General features: G+C 41.5%; 1 protein-coding gene across 1 annotated transcript in view; it reads left to right on the top strand.

Annotated features, from left to right (window-relative positions):
- The window catches only part of rabgap1l (RAB GTPase activating protein 1-like), a 124,221-nt gene that overhangs the window by 21,660 nt on the left and 83,335 nt on the right, over window positions 1–19,226 (top strand). Inside the window, exon 11 of the mRNA XM_015970875.3 lies at window positions 11,650–11,779. Coding sequence (XP_015826361.3) covers window positions 11,650–11,779 — 130 coding nt within the window. The remainder of the gene's footprint in view (window positions 1–11,649; window positions 11,780–19,226) is intronic.

Genomic DNA, 19,226 nt, shown 5'->3' with positions numbered 1-19,226 from the left:
ACCTTAATCTGAAAGCTGCAATGTCTCCCCAGTCTTCATTAGTGGCCACAGGAGTGGTTAATCACTAACTTAAATAAATCCGCTGCGTTCGTGATCTTAATGCATGCTAGAACCAGACTGCAGCGCCAGGTATGTCAGCTCAATTTTTCTAAGTCCTAGCAGACTGGCCCGCCAGTCTGAAGTTGCAAGTGGAATATTCTGGCTACAGGGGTCTGGGTGGCCTTGAGTTAACCCTGTAAAGGGTCTTTTGTTTGTAAAGGGTCCATGCTGGCTCAGAAAATTATTTTAAAATATGATAAATTTGCAAAGTATCCATTTAAATAAAGAAGATACAGTACATTTATTACCATCACAAAGTTTTATGACGTTCCAGCCATTAGTCTAAACCTTTTAGATAAGGTTATAAAAACTGTTCATTTTAATAACAGCCAATGCATTTAAAGTGGCAGTTATCCAATCACGTGGCTTAAACCTAGATATTTGACCTCAGCAGGTTGCTGTGGCTTATTGAATCCTAGCGGGTCCTCTTGACTGAGGAGGTGTCAGCTGTGTTGCTGCCTGTTATTTGAATTTTGCTATGTTATTTGGGTCAGGTTAGGTTTATTGGCTTATCTCGGTATCTGTGTCTAAGGGCTTGACGGCTTAAATCAGAACCCGGTCCAGGCTTTACAAACAGGTAAAAGTGGTTTGAGTTTCAGTTTGGAGGATGAGCAGTGTGAGGAAGAGGATCACAGGAAGCATGGAGTCCAGGAAGTGGGTCAGTGACCCTTCAACTGCATTACTAAAGAACCCCAAAGACATGTAAGGTTAAGAAGTAATTTTTGAATAAAAAGTTAAGAGTCCCTCCTATCAATAAAGCCTTTAGCTGCAAACACTAAACACCTACTGTTTGAATAAGTGCTGCGACGAGGTTTAGTCACTTCCCCCAACACTAACACATCCAGCCTTAGCAGGTTCTTCAAATCACCGTTAAGCCATAAGCATCCCTGTTTAAAAAAGCTAATCTTTTAGGAGACCACGGAGACCGGGAGAAGCAGCAGAGTGTAGGGACGCTTTTGATTGTGTAAGCTAATAAGAGGCTCAGTCTCATTATTTGTGTGTGGGTAATTAACAGCAGCGCTTGGCTCGTCCGCCTGATTGCCTCTCTAGTTATCTCCCTGGTAAATGGAAGAGTGCTGGACTGGTGCTGTGGTTCCAAGCTAATTAAAAGATAATATTGTGTGGAAGTTTTAGCAGAAGATGCCAATCAGAGGTAATACACATGTTTAAAGCAATCCTATTTGAACAAAACCAGTCGTTAGGCATTTGTACCAAGGGCTTTGTTTTCCTTCTGCTTTTACAGAAAGGTGTCGGTCAGAGCTGCTTTACTTTAGATTACAAACGGACAGTGATGTAAAATAGATTATTGGGGTCAAATTTTTAATCCCGTCATTTGTAAGTTTGAGTTAGATTAGCATTTTTCTAAAATTAAAAATAAACGTTTAGGATTTGCAAACATATCAGCAGGAAATAGGAATAAAAAGAGTCTGTCCTGTTGCTATAATTACATAATGATATTAGTTGATAACTTAATTATCTAATTATAAAGTAATCTACCCCCTAGGTAATAAACAGCTAGGTGTTGCCTCTTTTCTTTTACACTGAGTCGCTTTGTGAGGATTTTGTTTTTGGCACCTCAAATTCTTTCTTTTTTTCTGGTTTGTTTTGTTTTCAATCCTTTATTCAAGACCTGTCTGTCTGTCCTCAATCCCCAGTTAGTCGTTGTGGATGGCTGCTCATACTGAGCCAAGTTCTGCTCCTCTCTACTGTTGCTACATGCTTGTTTAGTATGGACAATGCTATAAATGTCTGACTTTGCTGGGTTTTCTTACGTTGGTTAACTTTTAACTAATCGGTAGGGCTGGGCGATATGACGATTTTAGACCGTTTTATGATCTACACATCCGACGGTCTGTCATTTTTGAGAGACCGTTTTATCACGATTCACAGCTCTGCTGTTGAAATTCTGCCTCTGAATGAAAATGGAACTTACCTCAGGCGAATGACACGCCTTTGTTTGACCCTTAACCAATCAGAGTGAGTCATAGTAATATATTAGTTCCCCGCTTGTTTTCATTTGTGTGTGAACAAACATGGCTTCGCCGCGGCTGAGCGACACGTTCCGAAGAGGAACGCAGGGTTTCCTTAGCGCGCGGCGCTAACAACTTAGTGACGTGACATGTCTCGGAGAAAGCGTAAAAACACGTTGGACGCTTCTTCTGAAGCAGGAATATAACACCGCTTCTTAAGCAGAGCACGACGTCACCTCGGCTCGTTCACCCTCTGCCGAGCCGGTGTCGGTACCGGACTGAGCTCGGTCACTGGGTCGCTGGAGCTGCCCCGTGACTGCCTGATGGAAAACCAGCGGGTTTCATCAGACTCGTAGTTCCTTGTTTTTGCTGGGGACCCCTGTAATTTACCGCTCCCTCCTGCAGTCTTCCCCTATTAACATTTAAAATGATTCTGTAAACTCCGTGTATCAATAGAAACAATCTCTGCCTCTGCCAGCTGCAGTAAATGTAGTCTCCAAATAATAAGAGGTGCATTCATCTGTGTATCTCCTTTGATCCGCATTAGTGATATTCTCAGCACCAGAACAGTGAAGCAAAGAAAGATTCCTGAGTTTGTTAGTAATTTTATTTATTAGGTGCATCTAACCTGTTCTATTTTTCTCTGAAATGAGATCAAATCAGTGCTTCTATGGGTTGTCTCCAATCTGCACTGGAAAATTTTACTTTATTTAGAGACTTGTTGCAGAAAATATTCAGAACGCGCAGTTTTTGCTACCACAAGCGATCTCTGGTCCAGCCGCACATCAGAGCCGTATTTGAGCTTAATTATCCACTACATGAGCAACTGGGAGCTACATAGTATTTTGAACAAGTTAATGTTTGCACAATACGTTTGCAATTGACATGTTTGCACTTTAAATATGTTCACGATTTTAATTCATGTTAAGTTACTTGAAAAACGAGAAAAACAGATTTTTGTAATTGTTTCTCTCAGGGCTTTTGTCATCTCTGGTGTGAGTTTAAAATATAAGTGTGTTAGCACTGTGCTGATTATCCCTAATATGAATAAATGTTTATTTATTCAATGTTTCTCTTCTTTAATACGCAATTGAAGTTATGCTATTCATGGATAAAAAATCGTGATAAAATCTAAATCGTGATAAAATATTGGAAAAATCGTGATATTCTATTTTTGCCATATCGCCCAGCCCTACTAATCGGCATAATGAACTGAACTCAGTGCAAGCATAAGTAGGTTCAGTTGGAAGGTTTACTTTGTAAAGTGCTTTGAGAGAACTCTTGTTGTGAGTTGATGCTGTATAAATAAACTGAATTGAATTGAATTAAATTGTTTCTACAGTAACTGCTAGCCAGGACGCCTAGATTGACAGAAGCAGAAGCACAATGATTTAGCTCTGGATGTCCATCTAGCCACACTTCACTGGAACATCTGCAGCCCTGACCAGTCTGGTGGTGGGCCAATCACAGCGCTCTTATCAGTTTGGTGGGCGGGATGATGAGACTGAGTGGAACAACTTAGATGGCAACTGCTTGTCTGAAACAGCTTTAGCATCAAGTTTGATCTATTGAGACTTGTGCTTTTTTCACATTCTTCATTTTTTCTCATGTTATTAATCAAAATTTTAAATCTTTTTTATATTTTATGTTTTCTTTCTTTCTTTCTTTCTTTCTTTCTTTCTTTCTTTCTTTCTTTCTTTCTTTCTTTCTTTCTTTCTTTCTTTCTTTCTTTCTTTCTTTCTTTCTTTCTTTCTTTCTTTCTTTCTTTCTTTCTTTCTTTCTTTCTTTCTTTAGAGCAGATAGAGGTACTTATTTAGTAGGGTTGGGCGTGTTTGATTTTGAACGATTCCGATTCCAATTCCTCGTTTCAAGTCCGGTTCCTATTGATTCCCGATTTCGATTCTTTCAAGACATGACATGTTTTACACGAGCCAGCTAACCACAAGTCCTACTTGATGAAATAATCTTAACTTCAACATGAATTTTAATTCTATGAACAATAACAGCGCCTTCATTTAGACAAAAACATGTTTTGGAGAAAAAAGAAAAAGACTTGCAGCACAACCAGTGTGTTTGTTTCTGACCACAACCAAAGTCTGGAAGAAATCTCTGGGATGAGAAGCTAAATGTCTCCAACATGTCCAGAAACGTCCAGCTGTTTTCAGCTAAAACTCTCAGGATGATCATGTCCAGGATGACTGAGAACTACACCTCCAGTTATTCAGTCAGAACAGGAAGTGAAACTTAAATGTAGCTACGTCTGACTGCTGACGCTCCGTGTGTTTTTATTTCTGCAGTGAGACAAACTCTCTTGACACCGTCCAAAGTTTGTTCTTTAAAGCTTCATGTAAGCCACCATGTTGACGTATTTTAACAAGTTTCCTCTACGCCACAGGAGTTAAAATTTACATGACGGAGTAAAAGTTCGGCAGACACGTTTGTTTATTTATATATCCGGGTGGGGGGAGGGGGACTCGGTGCTGCACACAGACAGCTGGTGTGATCAGCTCTGAAAAGCGTTGATCACAATTTGCAGATCACGTTTATTTTTCACCAAGATCGGCCGCGGATTCCTCTTCCGTCGGCATTCTAGGAATCGAAACTAGGAATCAAAATAAAAAACTTTGAACGATTCCAGGAACAATTAACAGTTGGAACCGGTTCCAATCGATGCTCAATGCCCAACCCTATTCTTTAGAAAAATGATGTATTTATATTTTCTTTGCCAGTGTGACTGCCACATTGATTATATTACGTCCCCGGCTCTCTAGGAGAGATTAGGAGGGGAGTAATAAAATTAGTGTGTGGGTAAATAATAACAAAGTGCTGTGTCACTTAAAAACCAAGAATTTTATTACAAAACCAAGGGATATTTACAAAGAACCTAAAAACAATACTATATACAAAACCAAAGGAGCAATATTCAAAAGGGGAGAAAACGAAAAGTGCCACCCCAGAAGGGGGTGGGAGGAAAACCGAGAATTATACCATGACCCACTTCCTTGCATAGGTAGCGGACCGTAGCTTTAACAAACTCACACTTAGCTAGGTTCAGAGTGAGATTAGCAGATTTCAGACGAACAAATACTTTCTGAAGAGTCTGGATATGATGATCCCACGACGACGTATAAATGACTATGTCACCCAGGTAAGCACTACAATTGGGTACATCACCCAATACCTGATTTACGAGCCTCTGAAAGGTAGCCGGAGCGTTTCTCTTGCCAAAGGGCAACACAGTGTACTGCAAGAGATTATCCGGAGTTACAAAAGCTGAGACTTTAGAGGCAAAAGGGGTTAAAGGGACTTGCCAGTATCCTTTTAAAAGGTCCAGTCTAGAAACAAAGGTCGCTGCTCCCACACTATCAACACAGTCGTCAATCCGAGGCAACGGAAACGAGTCAGGAATAGTGACAGCGTTTAACTTACGATAATCCGTGACAAACCTATACGTACCATCGGGTTTGTTTTCTAACAAACAGGGTGAACTCCATGAACTGGTACTGGGCTTAGCTAAGCCGTTTTCTAGAAGGTACTGGACCTCCTGCTTCATCAGCTCACGTTTTTGTGGACTGGCACGGTAGGGGTGCATCAGAACGGGAGTTGGGTTTGAAAGCGTAATGTCGTGGGTGATGAGATGAGTTTGGGAAGGAGTATCTGAAAATAATTCAGGGAATGAGTGGATTCATTCCTGTAACTCTATCTGCTGTGCTGGAGAAAGATGTTCTAAGCGGTTAGAAAGGTTATTAAGGGTTTCAGAATTGCTCAGACGGGGAGTAACAGGAGGACCCATAGCAATAGCAGGAGAGGACATTTCTAGATCATCAGAAGGGGGAGAAACAACAGTGGTGGCTATAACACCAGACTGAGATGGGTTCGCGTTTCTACTATAAAAGGACTTTAGTCTGTTAATGTGGCACACTTTTGTCTTCCTACGCATCAAAGGGTTTTTTATAATGTAATTACGTTCATCCAGTCTAGACATCACTTCAAAGGGACCTTCAAACTTGGGAGACAGCGAGGAACCAACAGTGGGATTTAGGAGTAGCACTTGGTCTCCTACTTGTAGAACACGGGAGCTAGACTTTCTGTCAAAACGTTCCTTCATGGAGACCTTAGCAGTTCTGAGGTGTTGTTGAGCTAACTGGTTAGCTGCCTTGAGTCTTTTCTGGAAGGAGCTTACATATGACGGAAGACTCCTGGTAACAGAGTAATCTGGCCAAAGAAATTGTTCTTTCAGGGTCTTCAGGGGGCCCCTAGGGGCATGACCAAACACCAGCTGATTTGGGCTAAAACCGGTGGAATCCTGCACCGCATCCCTAGCAGCAAACAACACAAACGGAAGACCTTCTTCCCACGAACGACCGGAGGAGAAACAATGTTTTCTGAGCATGGTCTTTAGCGTCTGATGCCACCTCTCGAGGACACCCTGACGTTCGGGATAATAACTAGATGAAGTGACGTGCTTTATGTTCAAGGTTTTTGTAACATGAGAAAAGACCCAAGAGGTGAAGTTGGTCCCTTGGTCCGATTGTATGACGGTGGGCAACCCGAAAACAGAGAAGAATACTGTTAGAGCTCTTATCACGTTTTTAGTAATGATGGAGGACAAAGGAACAGCTTCTGGAAAACGAGTGGCCGAACACATGATGGTTAATAAATATTTACGGCCTGACTTAGAGGGAGGAGGAGGCCCCACACAGTCTATGACAATGTGGTCATAGGGGGTCGAAACCACAGGGGTTGGATGTAATGGAACCGGTCGAATAGTTTGATTTGGGTTTCCTACGACCTGACAAGTAGCACAGCTACGACAAAAGTCCGAAACGTGTCGTTTCAGACCTGGCCAGAAGAAGTGGTGCAGTATGGCCAGATAGGTTTTATTTATACCTAAATGTCCTGCCCACTCACATTCATGAGCCAACGAGAGAATATCATTTCCAAATTTTTCAGGCACCACAATCTGGTTAACTTGGGCCCAATCAGATCCTTTTTTGGAGGCCGGAGTCCAGAGGCGGCACAAAATATCACCCTCAACCACATACGAAACTTGACCTTCAGAGGACGTCGGAGCCACACCAACCAGCGCAAAATAGGGTTTCAGAGATTCATCTGCTTTTTGTGCTTCAGCCAAGGTCTTACAGGAGATGGGATAATCTGTTAGAAGTCCTTTGTAGGCTAGATCAGGCGTTTTTACAGCCGGACCTGGTTGGGTGACGTCATCAGCCAACAGCGGGAACAACACCTAATCACCAAGTGAGATCTCTGAGTCTTTCTTACACTGAGCACGGGTTAAGACACAAGCAGGCAGTAAGTCTGAGTTAACACAGATTTCAGGCAGGGATATAAGCTCAGGAGGAGGTAAAACTAATCCACCAGCAGCGTCATTTCCTAAAATCAGGTCTACTCCTTGAGTGGGCAGCTCATCTAGAATAGCTACTTTTAGGTCACCAGAAATCAAGGGACAAGTGAGGTGAATACGATGCGCCTCCGCCGGAACTGAACCCATTTCATTTCCCCGCAACAACACAGAATAACCAGCCTGGGCTGGTGACAGAAAACGGTAACACACTCCGTTTAATCAGGGTTTGAGAATCTCCGGTGTCTCTTAGATTCACCAAATCCTGGTTAATATCATCGCCAATCAGAGACACCACTCCAGTAGACAAAAACGGCTTAAAACTCGAGAGAGGGGCTTCACAGTTATCTACACTGTGTGAGCTCTTAGCACAAGCAGCTATGGGCTTCGTCGGAAGTGGGTTCCCACTCCTCCGATTTTTCCGCTGGAGATGAAAGCAATCACGAATCACATGACCTTTTTCATGACAATGAAAACACTCCGGAAGGTCACTAGGGTCAGAGGAGGTATCAGAGGGTCTCCTACGTCGACCGGGGTCAGCTCTTGACTCCCAAGCCCGATGCGTTAGCGCGAACTCATCTGCTAACAGGGCTGCAGCAGAGAGAGTGGAGACCTTCTGTTCATTCAAATACATAACGAGCCTCTCAGGCATGTGTCTTTTAAACTCCTCCACCATAATTAACTTTTTGAGGTCAGCTAAGGAGTCTACCCCTAAAGCCGAACACCATTTTTCAAAGAGGACTGATTTCTCATGAGCATAATCCACATAAGTCTGGTTAGGCTGAGGTTTTTCAGAACGAAAACGCTGACTTTAAGCCTCAGGAACGAGTTCATACACATTTAACACGGCGGCTTTTACACACTCATAATTAGAACTGTCCGTTAGAGCCAGAGCCGAAATAACCTGAAGGGCCTTACCTGTGAGCCTGCATTGTAAAAGTAATGACCACACCTCACGAGGCCACTGGAGGATCACCGCTATCTGCTCGAAAGCAAGAAAATACCCATCCACTTCAGTCTCTCGGAAGGGCGGAAGAAGCAAAACACACTTGGAGACATCAAAGGCGGGTGGCAACGATGTGGCAGCCAGAGGAGACATGGCGTCTCGGGACAGTCCAGGCTGAGATGGAGACGAGGCCGCTGGGTGATCAGCGGCGAGGGGGTAGCTCACGGAGGTAGTTGCTTTCACAGAGGCTAATGGTAGCTCGAGCTCCTGGAGGCGAACCTCGGTGTCCATACGTTTCAGATCCAGTTCATGGCATTGCTCATGAGCTCTCTCCTCTGCCTGGATCTTCAGGCAAGCCAAGCATAGCTTTATCCGAGCCCCGGTTAGTGGTGAGCTGGGAGGACTAGCTCCAGACGAGACAGAAGCCAGAGGCGAATGGTCAGCTGAGGAGGGCGGAGCTGAAGCGAGGGTCTCCCTCTTCTGGATGAGCTGGCCCTCTTCCTCATCCGAGGGCGTCGGAGACACATCAGGAGTAGATGGCGGAGGGAGGATTCCCTGTGTTTCCAGATAATCCACCAACAATTTTCGAAGAGCAGCCTTGGTGAGCTGCTTCGGAAGGGGGAGACTGAAATGGGCAGCAACCTGCTGCAGATCGGCTTTGCGGCAACTCTCCAGAAGCCGGCGCGAAGGAGCCGCCACAAATGTGTGCAGGTTGAAGGTTGCCATGCTCCGCCTCTAAGGGACACAAACACACGTTAATATTGTTATACACACTTGAAAATGTCGGGATAAGATGGAAAATAAAGAAAAATCCCAGATGAGCCCCCACGTTATTACGTCCCCGGCTCTCTAGGAGAGATGAGGAGGGGAGTAATAAAATTAGTATGTGGGTAAATAATAACAAAGTGCTGTCTCGCTTAAAAACCAAGGATTTTATTACAAATCCAAGGGATATTTACAAAGAACCTAAAAACAATACTATATACAAAACCGAAGGAGCAATATTCAAAAGGGGAGAAAACGAAAAGCGCCACCCCAGAAGGGGGCGGGAGGAAAACGAGAATAATAAATATATAAATGTTCAAAAAGGGGAGATCCTAAATCGAGGTCAAAATGCCGGTCCGAAGTCGAGTTACCAAAAGTCTACAAATACCAAATGCCGAAAGCGAGTTAAATACCAAAGACGAATTGAGAGCAAAACCAAATATGAGCACATGAGGAGGAGAATAGTATAAACTCTGCCGAGTTTATACTACCCTTGGATCTTCTCCCAGAACTGAGGACTGAAAGCAGCTTTTAACAGCTGGTAAGTGATCAGCCATGATTTGTTCCAGCTGAGCACCAGGTGACGGGCGAGGCAGAAGCCAATGAGGCCATCTTGTGGCTGAAAAGGGGCATGGCACGTAACAACATCTGTAGCTAAATCATTTGGAGACTATTTTAAAGACGACCATAGATTTCGCCCATCTACTGAACTTTCCCTATGGGTCATGGCCAGACTGTATATTCACATGTATATGATGGCTTATCGGGCCACCAAACTGCTGAAAATCCAGATGAAGTGTTTGGTTACATCTGGTTTTGTATTAAATTTAAACATGTTTATTCATTTTTCTGCCCTAATCTAAGCAGGTAAATAATGTCTCATGTTTGGACCTGGATTATTTTATTTTTAGAACATCCATTTGACCCAACTTGTCAACAATTCTCATGACGCATTTTGTAAAATTGCATAGGAAATTGGACAAGATTGTTCTTATTTACAATATTTAAAATACATTTAATTGTGTCATGTTTTTGCAGTTAATTTTTTGCTCATCTTAAAGAACACAATTAGCGGCCCTTTTATTTATCAACAAATTTACTTCCTTATTCTTGATTTCCTCCTCCTTCTTTTCCATTCCCAGCTGATATTGACATGCCTACACGTTGGGAATTCTCCTGTTTCTATTTGATCATTTTAGGTATTTTTCCTGTAAGTCGTCAGAGGCCTTATTTTAGGTTTTGTTTAAAAATAGGCCACGCTGGATATTCTCTGCTGTTCTGTGTGTCAGCGCAGGCTTGAGTTAGTCATTAGATGCCATGCGAGCGCGTGGATCAATGGACCTTCTTGATCCATTTTTCCAGGTGGAGGAGATGGGCGATAGCACTAAAGTAATTGAATAGACCAGAAATAAGCATCAGTAGTCTATGACACAGAAGGTCAGGTCTGATGGTGTCTTTAGTGTCTTCTGCAACGAACCAGTCAATGTTAGAAAAGAACATTTACAGTTAAAATGGCTTCTTTAGGTTTTTTTCATGTGTCACATGCTGCAGTTTTAAAGCACACTTATCACTGGAGTTTAACTCTTTTGACACTTTTGGTTCACTATCATACTTGTATTGTACATACACGAAAATTATATTGTTAGAACAATAAAGTTAAAGTGTTATAACATGATATCGCTCCAATTTTATTTTGTGTGGGTGGCAGCTCTACACTGCCATAATTTTCTGTGTCGTTTTTGACATTTTGGAGTTTACTAATTGACCGTTTAATTTGGCCAAACAGTTAAGAGTTCCTATTTCAGCCAACAGAAATCCCCTCAGCCAGATCCTTATGTACTTGAGTTTTCTCCAGATTTCTCTTTTTTTTCCCTGCACACTGATTCAATATAATAAACTCTCAAGTTTATGTAAAACTTTCATAAATGTTAATTAAAAAACGATCTAATAAATTTATAAAGTGGCAAGGCATTTTTTTCATGTGTACCTCAGGTTTTTTAATGAGTTGGAGGATTCTCTTTGATATCTTTTGCCAAACTTTGAGAACATTTGGCTTCTTTGCTCATTTCTATTCTTACTTTGACTTCATTTCTGAACCGCTTCTCCTCACTGGCAGGAGCAGGTGCCTGTCTCCGGCAGACACCGGGCCAGAGGCGGGGGACACCAAGACACACCTAGGGACAATTCAAGGTCACCCATCAACCTGACATGGAAGCTGTGTAGTCCCATAGAAAACCCAAACTTACATGGAGAGAGCATGCTACCTCCATTCAGGAAGGCCACAGCTGGGATTCAAACTCGCGGCCTCCTCGTTGCAAGGCAGCAGGGCTAACTACTGTGCCACCCCGTTGCCCTCAAAATATTTAGTCAAAACTACATAAAGTTTTGGACTTTATGTTGTACATAGTCGTGTGTTTTTAATCTAAAGGGCTGATTTCTTTGTAAATGTTACTAAATGCATTTGCTTTGGGATTAAAAATCTCTGACTGATTGATGCTTCTGATGTGCAGCAGGCCCCAGACCGAGTGGGTCAGAGCGACGCCGTGTACGAAGTGGTGAGTCTTCAGAGGGAGGCAGAAAGAAACAGTGAAGAAAGAGGACGACTCACCTCACATAATGAAGAAGAGGAGGCAGAGGAAGGTTGGTTCTTTTTAAACGTGTTATTCTTTTCTCCTTGGATCCTACATTTATTCTGCCCCTATAATAATGGACGTAGTTAAGTGAAGCATTTTTGACGTTAAACTTTAAAGGTACACTTTGCAGTTTGCTTGCTTTTAGCACCCCTTTATGTCCAGTAATAATTCACTGTGGTTAAACCGCAAATGAAACTTCTCTCCTCGCTGTGCGTTCGTCTTTTCAACACCTTAATCTAACAGCTGAAATGCCTCCTCAGCCTTCCTTAGTGTCTACAAGAATGATTCATCATTAAATGAAACAAAAATATGAAAAAGTTGCAAAGTATGCCTTCAATTCCTTATCAGACTTCCACTTATAAGCTAAAGCCTGATTTATACTTCTCTGTGAGCTCCGCATCAGAGATGCACACAAAGTGTTGAAAGGTTTTCACATTCGAACTTCGGTTCAGGCAGCGGAGTGTTGCAAAGCAATTCCGTGCCAGGACAACAGAGGGCGTAGCGCAGTTCTGTGGAATCCTGCCACCATAACATTCATGTATCCGGTCTCCGATAGTGTACTTATCTGGTATTTATTATTGTGTTTATATATTTCAGAGACTTTATAACACGGACAAATTTGTCCTTCGTTTTCCTCCACCTCTTCTTGCGGTCGCCACCTCCAAACCCATATTTACCATTGTTTCCGTCCACGTTTGCTCCGTATTTTGTACTCCTTCAGTCGCGGGTGAATAAACGTTAATATTGTCTGACTTTTCCGCGATGCGTTCCTCAATCTGTTCTCGGTCTGCTGCTACATATGTTTACTTTTTAATGGAGCTACAGCGGTGCTGGTGACACATTTACAGGAAGCGGCGTCCTGACCAATCACAAGCTTGCGGTTCACATGACTTTCGACAGATGTTTAAAATTTTGGGCACGTCTCCTTCACCCTCTGTGAGCCCGTCGGAGAGCCCTTGCGCCGACGCATAATGGCGTTGCGTGTCTCCACACCGACACAGACGGAGAAGTATAAATCAGGCTTTAGAAATCTGCAGCTCCTTAACAACTCGGTTGTCCTTCTGGACTGAAGAACTAGTTGTTTCAGACATTCATCAACAGTGAGGCTAGCAAACATCGGAGAGGGTGTGCACAAACACTTTCATGTGTTTGACATTGTTAATGCTGCTCGTGTGTGTGTACGGCAGTGGGCTGCAGGCACATTCACAGGGGGGTTTGACTATGTATTTGTGTGGTTATGCATGTCTGAATGCACTCGTGTGTCAAGCAGAGCCTGGCCCAATCCTGTAACGGCTTATTAGCTTATAGTGCTACAGCTTTACGATGTCAAACTCCATCAGGAGGTTTTCTCACACACACTTATTTTGGATGAGGTAAAAAGCCTTCTTTGGTCAAGAGCACAAGTTGTTTTCTTATGCTATTCTATGTTTTTTTTTTTTTTGGTTTATTTCTTCAGTGGTTCAAACATTTACTGCTAATTTATCAGCTTTGTGTTTCAATAAAGTTGGCAAATCTATAAATGTGACCCATATGCTAGACACAGTGGAGCAGACAGGATGTTTTGTTGCTGTTAACAACAGCATCACCAAAAAGATGGAGGCAAGGAAAGCCTTAATATTAACAGGCCCTGCTGGGCTTTCATGATTCCCAAACATGACCCAGTTTCAGCCACTCTACCAGCAGCTCAGTCCTGCAGGTGTCTTCTGGCTAAACTCGGACTCCATGCTTTATAGCAGCACTGATATCGATCGAGGTGGTTTACTTATTTTGTTATTTTTGCTGCAAAGAAGTTGTTTCTCGACTTTATTTGACAGCAGCCAAAGAATCATGTAAGTCACTTAAATGTGTGGAACACTGAAAAAACATTTTTAAAATCATATTTCTGATTATAATCAGTCACTCAGAGTTTTTCATGTGGGCTGAACATGAAAATAGTCTCCTACACCTATCTCCTTCTTTAGATTCTGATAGAAAATAGATGTTGGATTAACCCTAGACGTCTAGGATTTTAAAGCCTGACAGATTTACCACAATGTCACTTAACATTTATTGACTCACCCAACGATGGGGAAGCCTGTTGGTTTAGCCTCTAGGAATGAGTAGAGCACGTCTCCGCTAGTAGAAGCTAACCATTAGCATAAGCAACTTCACACAGCATAACTCCACCAGGCTTGTGTCATTGAGTCTCGTTGCTGTTATCCAATCCGATGTGAGCTGTCCAAATATCAGGAAATAAGACTCTAAATCCTGCCATCTGAAGCTTACTCCTAGTTCCTGGAAACGGTGCACCAGGGCTTTTTTTCCCCAGAGTGCAACTTGGGACATTGTATAAAATGTAAATAGAAATAGAATACATTGATTTTCAAATATTTTTCAACCTATATTCATTTGAATATACTAAAAAGACAATCTAATGGTCAAACTGATCATTTTTGTTTTTTGCAAATCTCTCATTTAACATTTTAAGCCTGCAGCACTTTCCAAAAAGATGGGATAGTGGCAGCTAAAGATTGGGAAAGTTGAGGAATGCTTAACAAATATCTTTTTTAAATATTCCACTGAAAGGAATTTACAGGATTTGGAGCAACCAGACCCAAGATGTTCCACCAGCGTAGTAAGAGGGATGGTTCTAGACCTGCCTGCCTGCAGTCCAAACCTGTCTCCCGCTGAAAACGTGTGGCCCAAAATACAATGAAGACCCGAGATTGTTAAGTAACTAAAGTTAGACAAAAATAAAGAATTCCACCTCAGTACCTTTATTGAGTTTTGTTAGAAGGAAAGGTAAGACAGTGGTAAGCATTCCCATCTCTGCATTTTTGGAACATGTTGCAAACATCAAATTCAAAATGAGTAAAGACGTGCAAAAATAACATTTTTCAGTCTGACTATTAGATTTCTCGTCTTTGTGTTCATTTGAATATAGGTTAAAAACATTGACTGTATGTAAAAGATGAACGAACCCTCCGCGCTGTCAGCCGTAGGTTCCTGAAGAGCTGAAATAAAACCCAATGGTCAATTTTCACCGCTGCCAACTTGGCTGCATGACGTGTCTCGTCAATCCCGGAAGAACAAAAATTGAGCTGAGAGCAGCGCTGTGAGGGTGGAGGCGAATTGACATCCATCAAACTCTGAGCTGATGTAGCTATGAGCTAACCAAAGCTAACGGAGGTTGGCGGGGCACTTTCAGCCAGAAAAATGCAGCTGAGCGACTCTGCTACCCTTCTGCCTTCTAGGCTGTAACACTTGTAATGTGAGGAAAAGGCCTTCCCTGGAACAAGCAAGAGGCAAGCTGCTAGCGCTAGCATTGATGGCTTTTCTGTTACCTGTCATTATAAAGGACACTACCCTAATTATTCATAATTTCAAGTTTGAATTATTTCTAAACAGATGGGTTACAAAGAAATTTACTCCCTTCAGAGTTATGACTGTAAACTTGACACGTTAAACCTAAAATGTTTTTAGGAAGAGGCTGTAAACATGTTTAATTCTGTTAAGTTGGTATTTGTAGCATGGGAGTCGGAGGGAACTTGGTCATTTCTGGAGCCAGGCCCTAGTGGATGAGTGGGGAACTGCAATTTTGTCAATGGCAGGCAGAGTTTGCCCCTTGCTTGAGAAAGATTAGCACATAGTGGTATTCTGTTTTCATTTACGTTTTACACCACGTCCCAACTTCATTGGAATTGGGATTGTATTTGGTACAAATGTTTTAATAGTTGTGATGCGGCACTGTCAAACATGTTGATTTTATTTTATCTTTTGATTTTCCTCTTTTGTCTACTTTTTTACTGTTATAAACCATTTTTTAAATATTTCTTTCACCTTGAAGTCCTGGGGGGTATTGATGAAAGACCAGAGGAAAATCATGTCTGTTGTATGTCTCTGTTGACTCGCCCAAACTCCTGAGGCATCCATCAAGACTGCTTCTGCGCTGTGGGAGACATTCAAAAGGGTTTTTCTACAACCCCCCTCCCACATCCACCTCTTCCCCCCAGAGCTGAAAATTGGAGACATTCAGGCCCGTGAAGCTGGAGGTCACTCTCATTGTAGAACGAAATTGATACAATCCCAAAGTAGATGCCACAGCTGGGTACATGCATTCAATTCATGAGATTTCTTTTCCCGTCTCTGCTTAAGTTGCAATATAGAAAATGAGGCTAAAGCTAATGTTGTCTTTTTTGTTCATCTGGAGCATCTTTTGATTGTATTCTCCAATTTTTATGAAAGTTAGTATAGCCAATCATAAACATGCTTGCAAATCTGTTATTTAGATGAATGAGGCTTTATTTGAACAGGTGCAGTTAAAAAATAATAATAATAATAATGATGTGCAGAGTATAAGAAAAACTGAAAAATAAAAAACATAACAAATGAGAATCTCTAATAATAATAATAATAATAATAATAATAATAATAATAATAAATAATAATAAATAATAATAATAACTTTTAGGGTCATATATCATACAAAATCCATCTTTTGGATATTTTTGACTATGTTATAGTTCTCATGAAAAACACCCCCAAAGCTGTTTTTGGCTTCATGCATTTTCCTATTTCAGCTGAACATCTTCTGTTGTCTGCGCAGCAGCTGCAAAGCCTAGATGCGGCATGATTGCATTATCATGCTCCGCTATTGGCGGCTTCATAACATATATCCATATAAATTGGGTCTAAAGTACATGGGAGCAAGGCTAAGTCTCTGGGTGACTCTATAGATGCGCCGTTTCCTCATAAACGTTTTTGTTTTACATTTTTACCTCTTCACTCGTTGTCAGTGATGAAAGAGAGTCTGATGTGCTTATTATTTTGCCGGAGGTTGCACTCCCAGGAATTTTTGACCCTAATGGCCATGCGTGAGATCTTACTCTTAACAAAAATATAATTAACTTGCATCGATTTGTGCCCATTCGCAATGTTGTGTGCTCATAAATTGACGCATCCAGAAATATTAGCACAAACGGGTGATGGAATGCAAATAGACGGTTCTACGATCTCTGATCTTTGGTAGACCCTCATTACATTATATTCCTTAACAATCTTGTATCATCACATTGCACAGCCCTAAATGATGGTGTGTGTTTTCCCTGATGATAGAAGGCAGTACATACCTAAGTCATTTCAAGCAAGCGATATTTTTGTGTTTGACTAAGACCTTACGGATGGCCACTATGGTCAAAAATCCCCAGGAGCACGATTTTCGAACGAGTACTTCTTCAGATCGTTCGACTTCCTGCACAGTGCCCATCAGTCTCCCTTTCATCACTGGCAACGAGCGAAGAGGTAAATGTGTAAAACAACGTTTATGAATGACGAAAGTTGCGTAACCGCTGATTACAAATTAGTAAATGCGGTTTTTCCTCACAGGCTCACGTAGAAGCAAACATCGCGTCTAATATGGTGTCGCCCAGAGGCTTAGGCCCAATCTCAATACTCGCACTGCGCTCTGCAGTCTTCAGCAAAGTGCACTTGGAGGAAGTGTGCAGTAAGGCTTTGAGTGCGCAGTACACAAGTGTGCAAATAATTGCCGAAGTGAGACGAGGAGCATTGCGTAATCGACCACAATACATGCCAAGATGCTGGTCGCTGCGCTACTTTACAAAAAGCTTTATTAACAACTTTCAAACAATTAAACAATAATTTGAAATTATTTTACTTTCGTTGCTGCTTTGTCTAAAAGTTTTAGAGCATCAACTAATCGTCTTAAAATGAACTACTTTCATTAAAAAATACATACCAGTATGTTCAGAAGAGTAACATGAGCCTTTTCTCCCGCAGCAATGGATTGTGGGTAATACCCTTCGCCCAAGTCCGCATCAATGCAAACTTGGGTGAAGTGCAGATCAAGGGAACAAAAAGGGCGTGATCAACTTCCGCACTTGAGAATCGGGACACCCTACCATGCACTCGCACCCCTGGTCAGGTTTGCGCAATTGAAGGGCACAAGTGTGGAAATGCGAGTATTGGGATTGGGCCTTAGACTCACTCCTATGTATTTTAAACCCGGTTTATATGGTTATATGTTAAAAAGCCGCCAATATTTTCCAACACCTGGGTATCATTTAATTAGTTTTCAACAATATTTTGATAGATATTTCCAGACATTAATGGTAAGAGGAAAAGTCAATTAGGAATAAAATGACAATGAGTAACCTCTTAATAAAACCATTCATATTCTGATTTTAGTGTCAGAGAGGGTCTGTTTGAGCATAATCTCACAATAAATGAGCTTCACATTTGCTCTCAAGCTGTCACGTGGCTGCAGGAAAATGTGGAAATGGAGGCAGAAGCTTTATTCAGGGTCTGAAACATTTGAAAGGTCTCATCAAGTATTTATAAAGTCCAGCAAGACCCCTGCTGAGGATGTGTTGGAGCCACAGTGAATTCAGCTGCCTGGTTTTACACGTTTCACAATGTCAAGGCCTTCTTTAAATGTTGGCTTTAAACTTCTATAATGAGTCGAGTTTTGTTGTTGAAGCTCAGTGATGTATGACATTCATCCAGTTATTCAGCTAGCAGGAATAATAAAAAGGGGTTTTCCTTTTTATTAATATTGTCATGCATTAGATAAAGTGATAAGCCAACTTGTTCTTGGCAGGCTTCATATTTGATGTTATGTTTGATAAAGTTTTTCACATCATTAAATAAAATTATGTTTTCAGGAGCAAATTAAATTGCGTTGGTGCTTCAAAGCCTAATTTATCACTAGAAAGCATTTCATTTCCTGCATTTCAGTGATTTTATTTTAATGTCAAAACATGGTCGAATGAACGTTGACAAGAGTAGGACAAGGATAATTACCTCTTTGATATCTTTTTTTTAGTTCAGGTGTGTAATGCATTTGAACACTTGTTCCTTTGTAGCTTATTGAAAAAGGTAGCAGTGTTACAGGCTGCCTCAGAACACAAGTGGTCGGCGGCGCTGATTGCCTCTTGTCTGCCTCACAAGCCGACGGACAGGAGAGCAGCAATAATGGAAAGTGTAGGCACCGCTCAGGCACTCCTGCCTCCATTAACTGTGTGGGTTCAACACCAGCAGGCTTTAAAAATGCAAAATACGCATCAGAATTGCTTTAGCTTGATCTATTATTTAGTACATGATATATATTTGGCTGTTATAAAATAATTGTCATTCCAGTTGAATGACGGCTCTTACAGCTGCCAGTAGGATCCAAGTTTTGCATTTGACCTTAATGAGGTGGAAATATTTTGTACCTCTTTCCATTCTGAATTAGTCACACCCCGTGGAAATAACTGTTGAAAATCTAATGAGCCTAAACAAAATGTCCCCCTGACTTTCATGAACAACTAACTAAATAAATACAGAACAACGTCTTATGTACAACATAATAACTAGCAGAATAGTATAGGAAGTGAACTTGAATAATGTCCAAATGAGATATGAATGTGTTCAAAAAGAACTTGGGAAACTTTTTCATAGACAATGACCGAAAACAC

Source organism: Nothobranchius furzeri, chromosome 8, assembly GCF_043380555.1.
Source record: "Nothobranchius furzeri strain GRZ-AD chromosome 8, NfurGRZ-RIMD1, whole genome shotgun sequence".
NCBI lineage: Eukaryota > Metazoa > Chordata > Actinopteri > Cyprinodontiformes > Nothobranchiidae > Nothobranchius > Nothobranchius furzeri.
The sequence above is the reverse complement of the archived record's forward strand: the minus strand, read 5'-3'. Positions and strand labels throughout refer to the sequence as shown.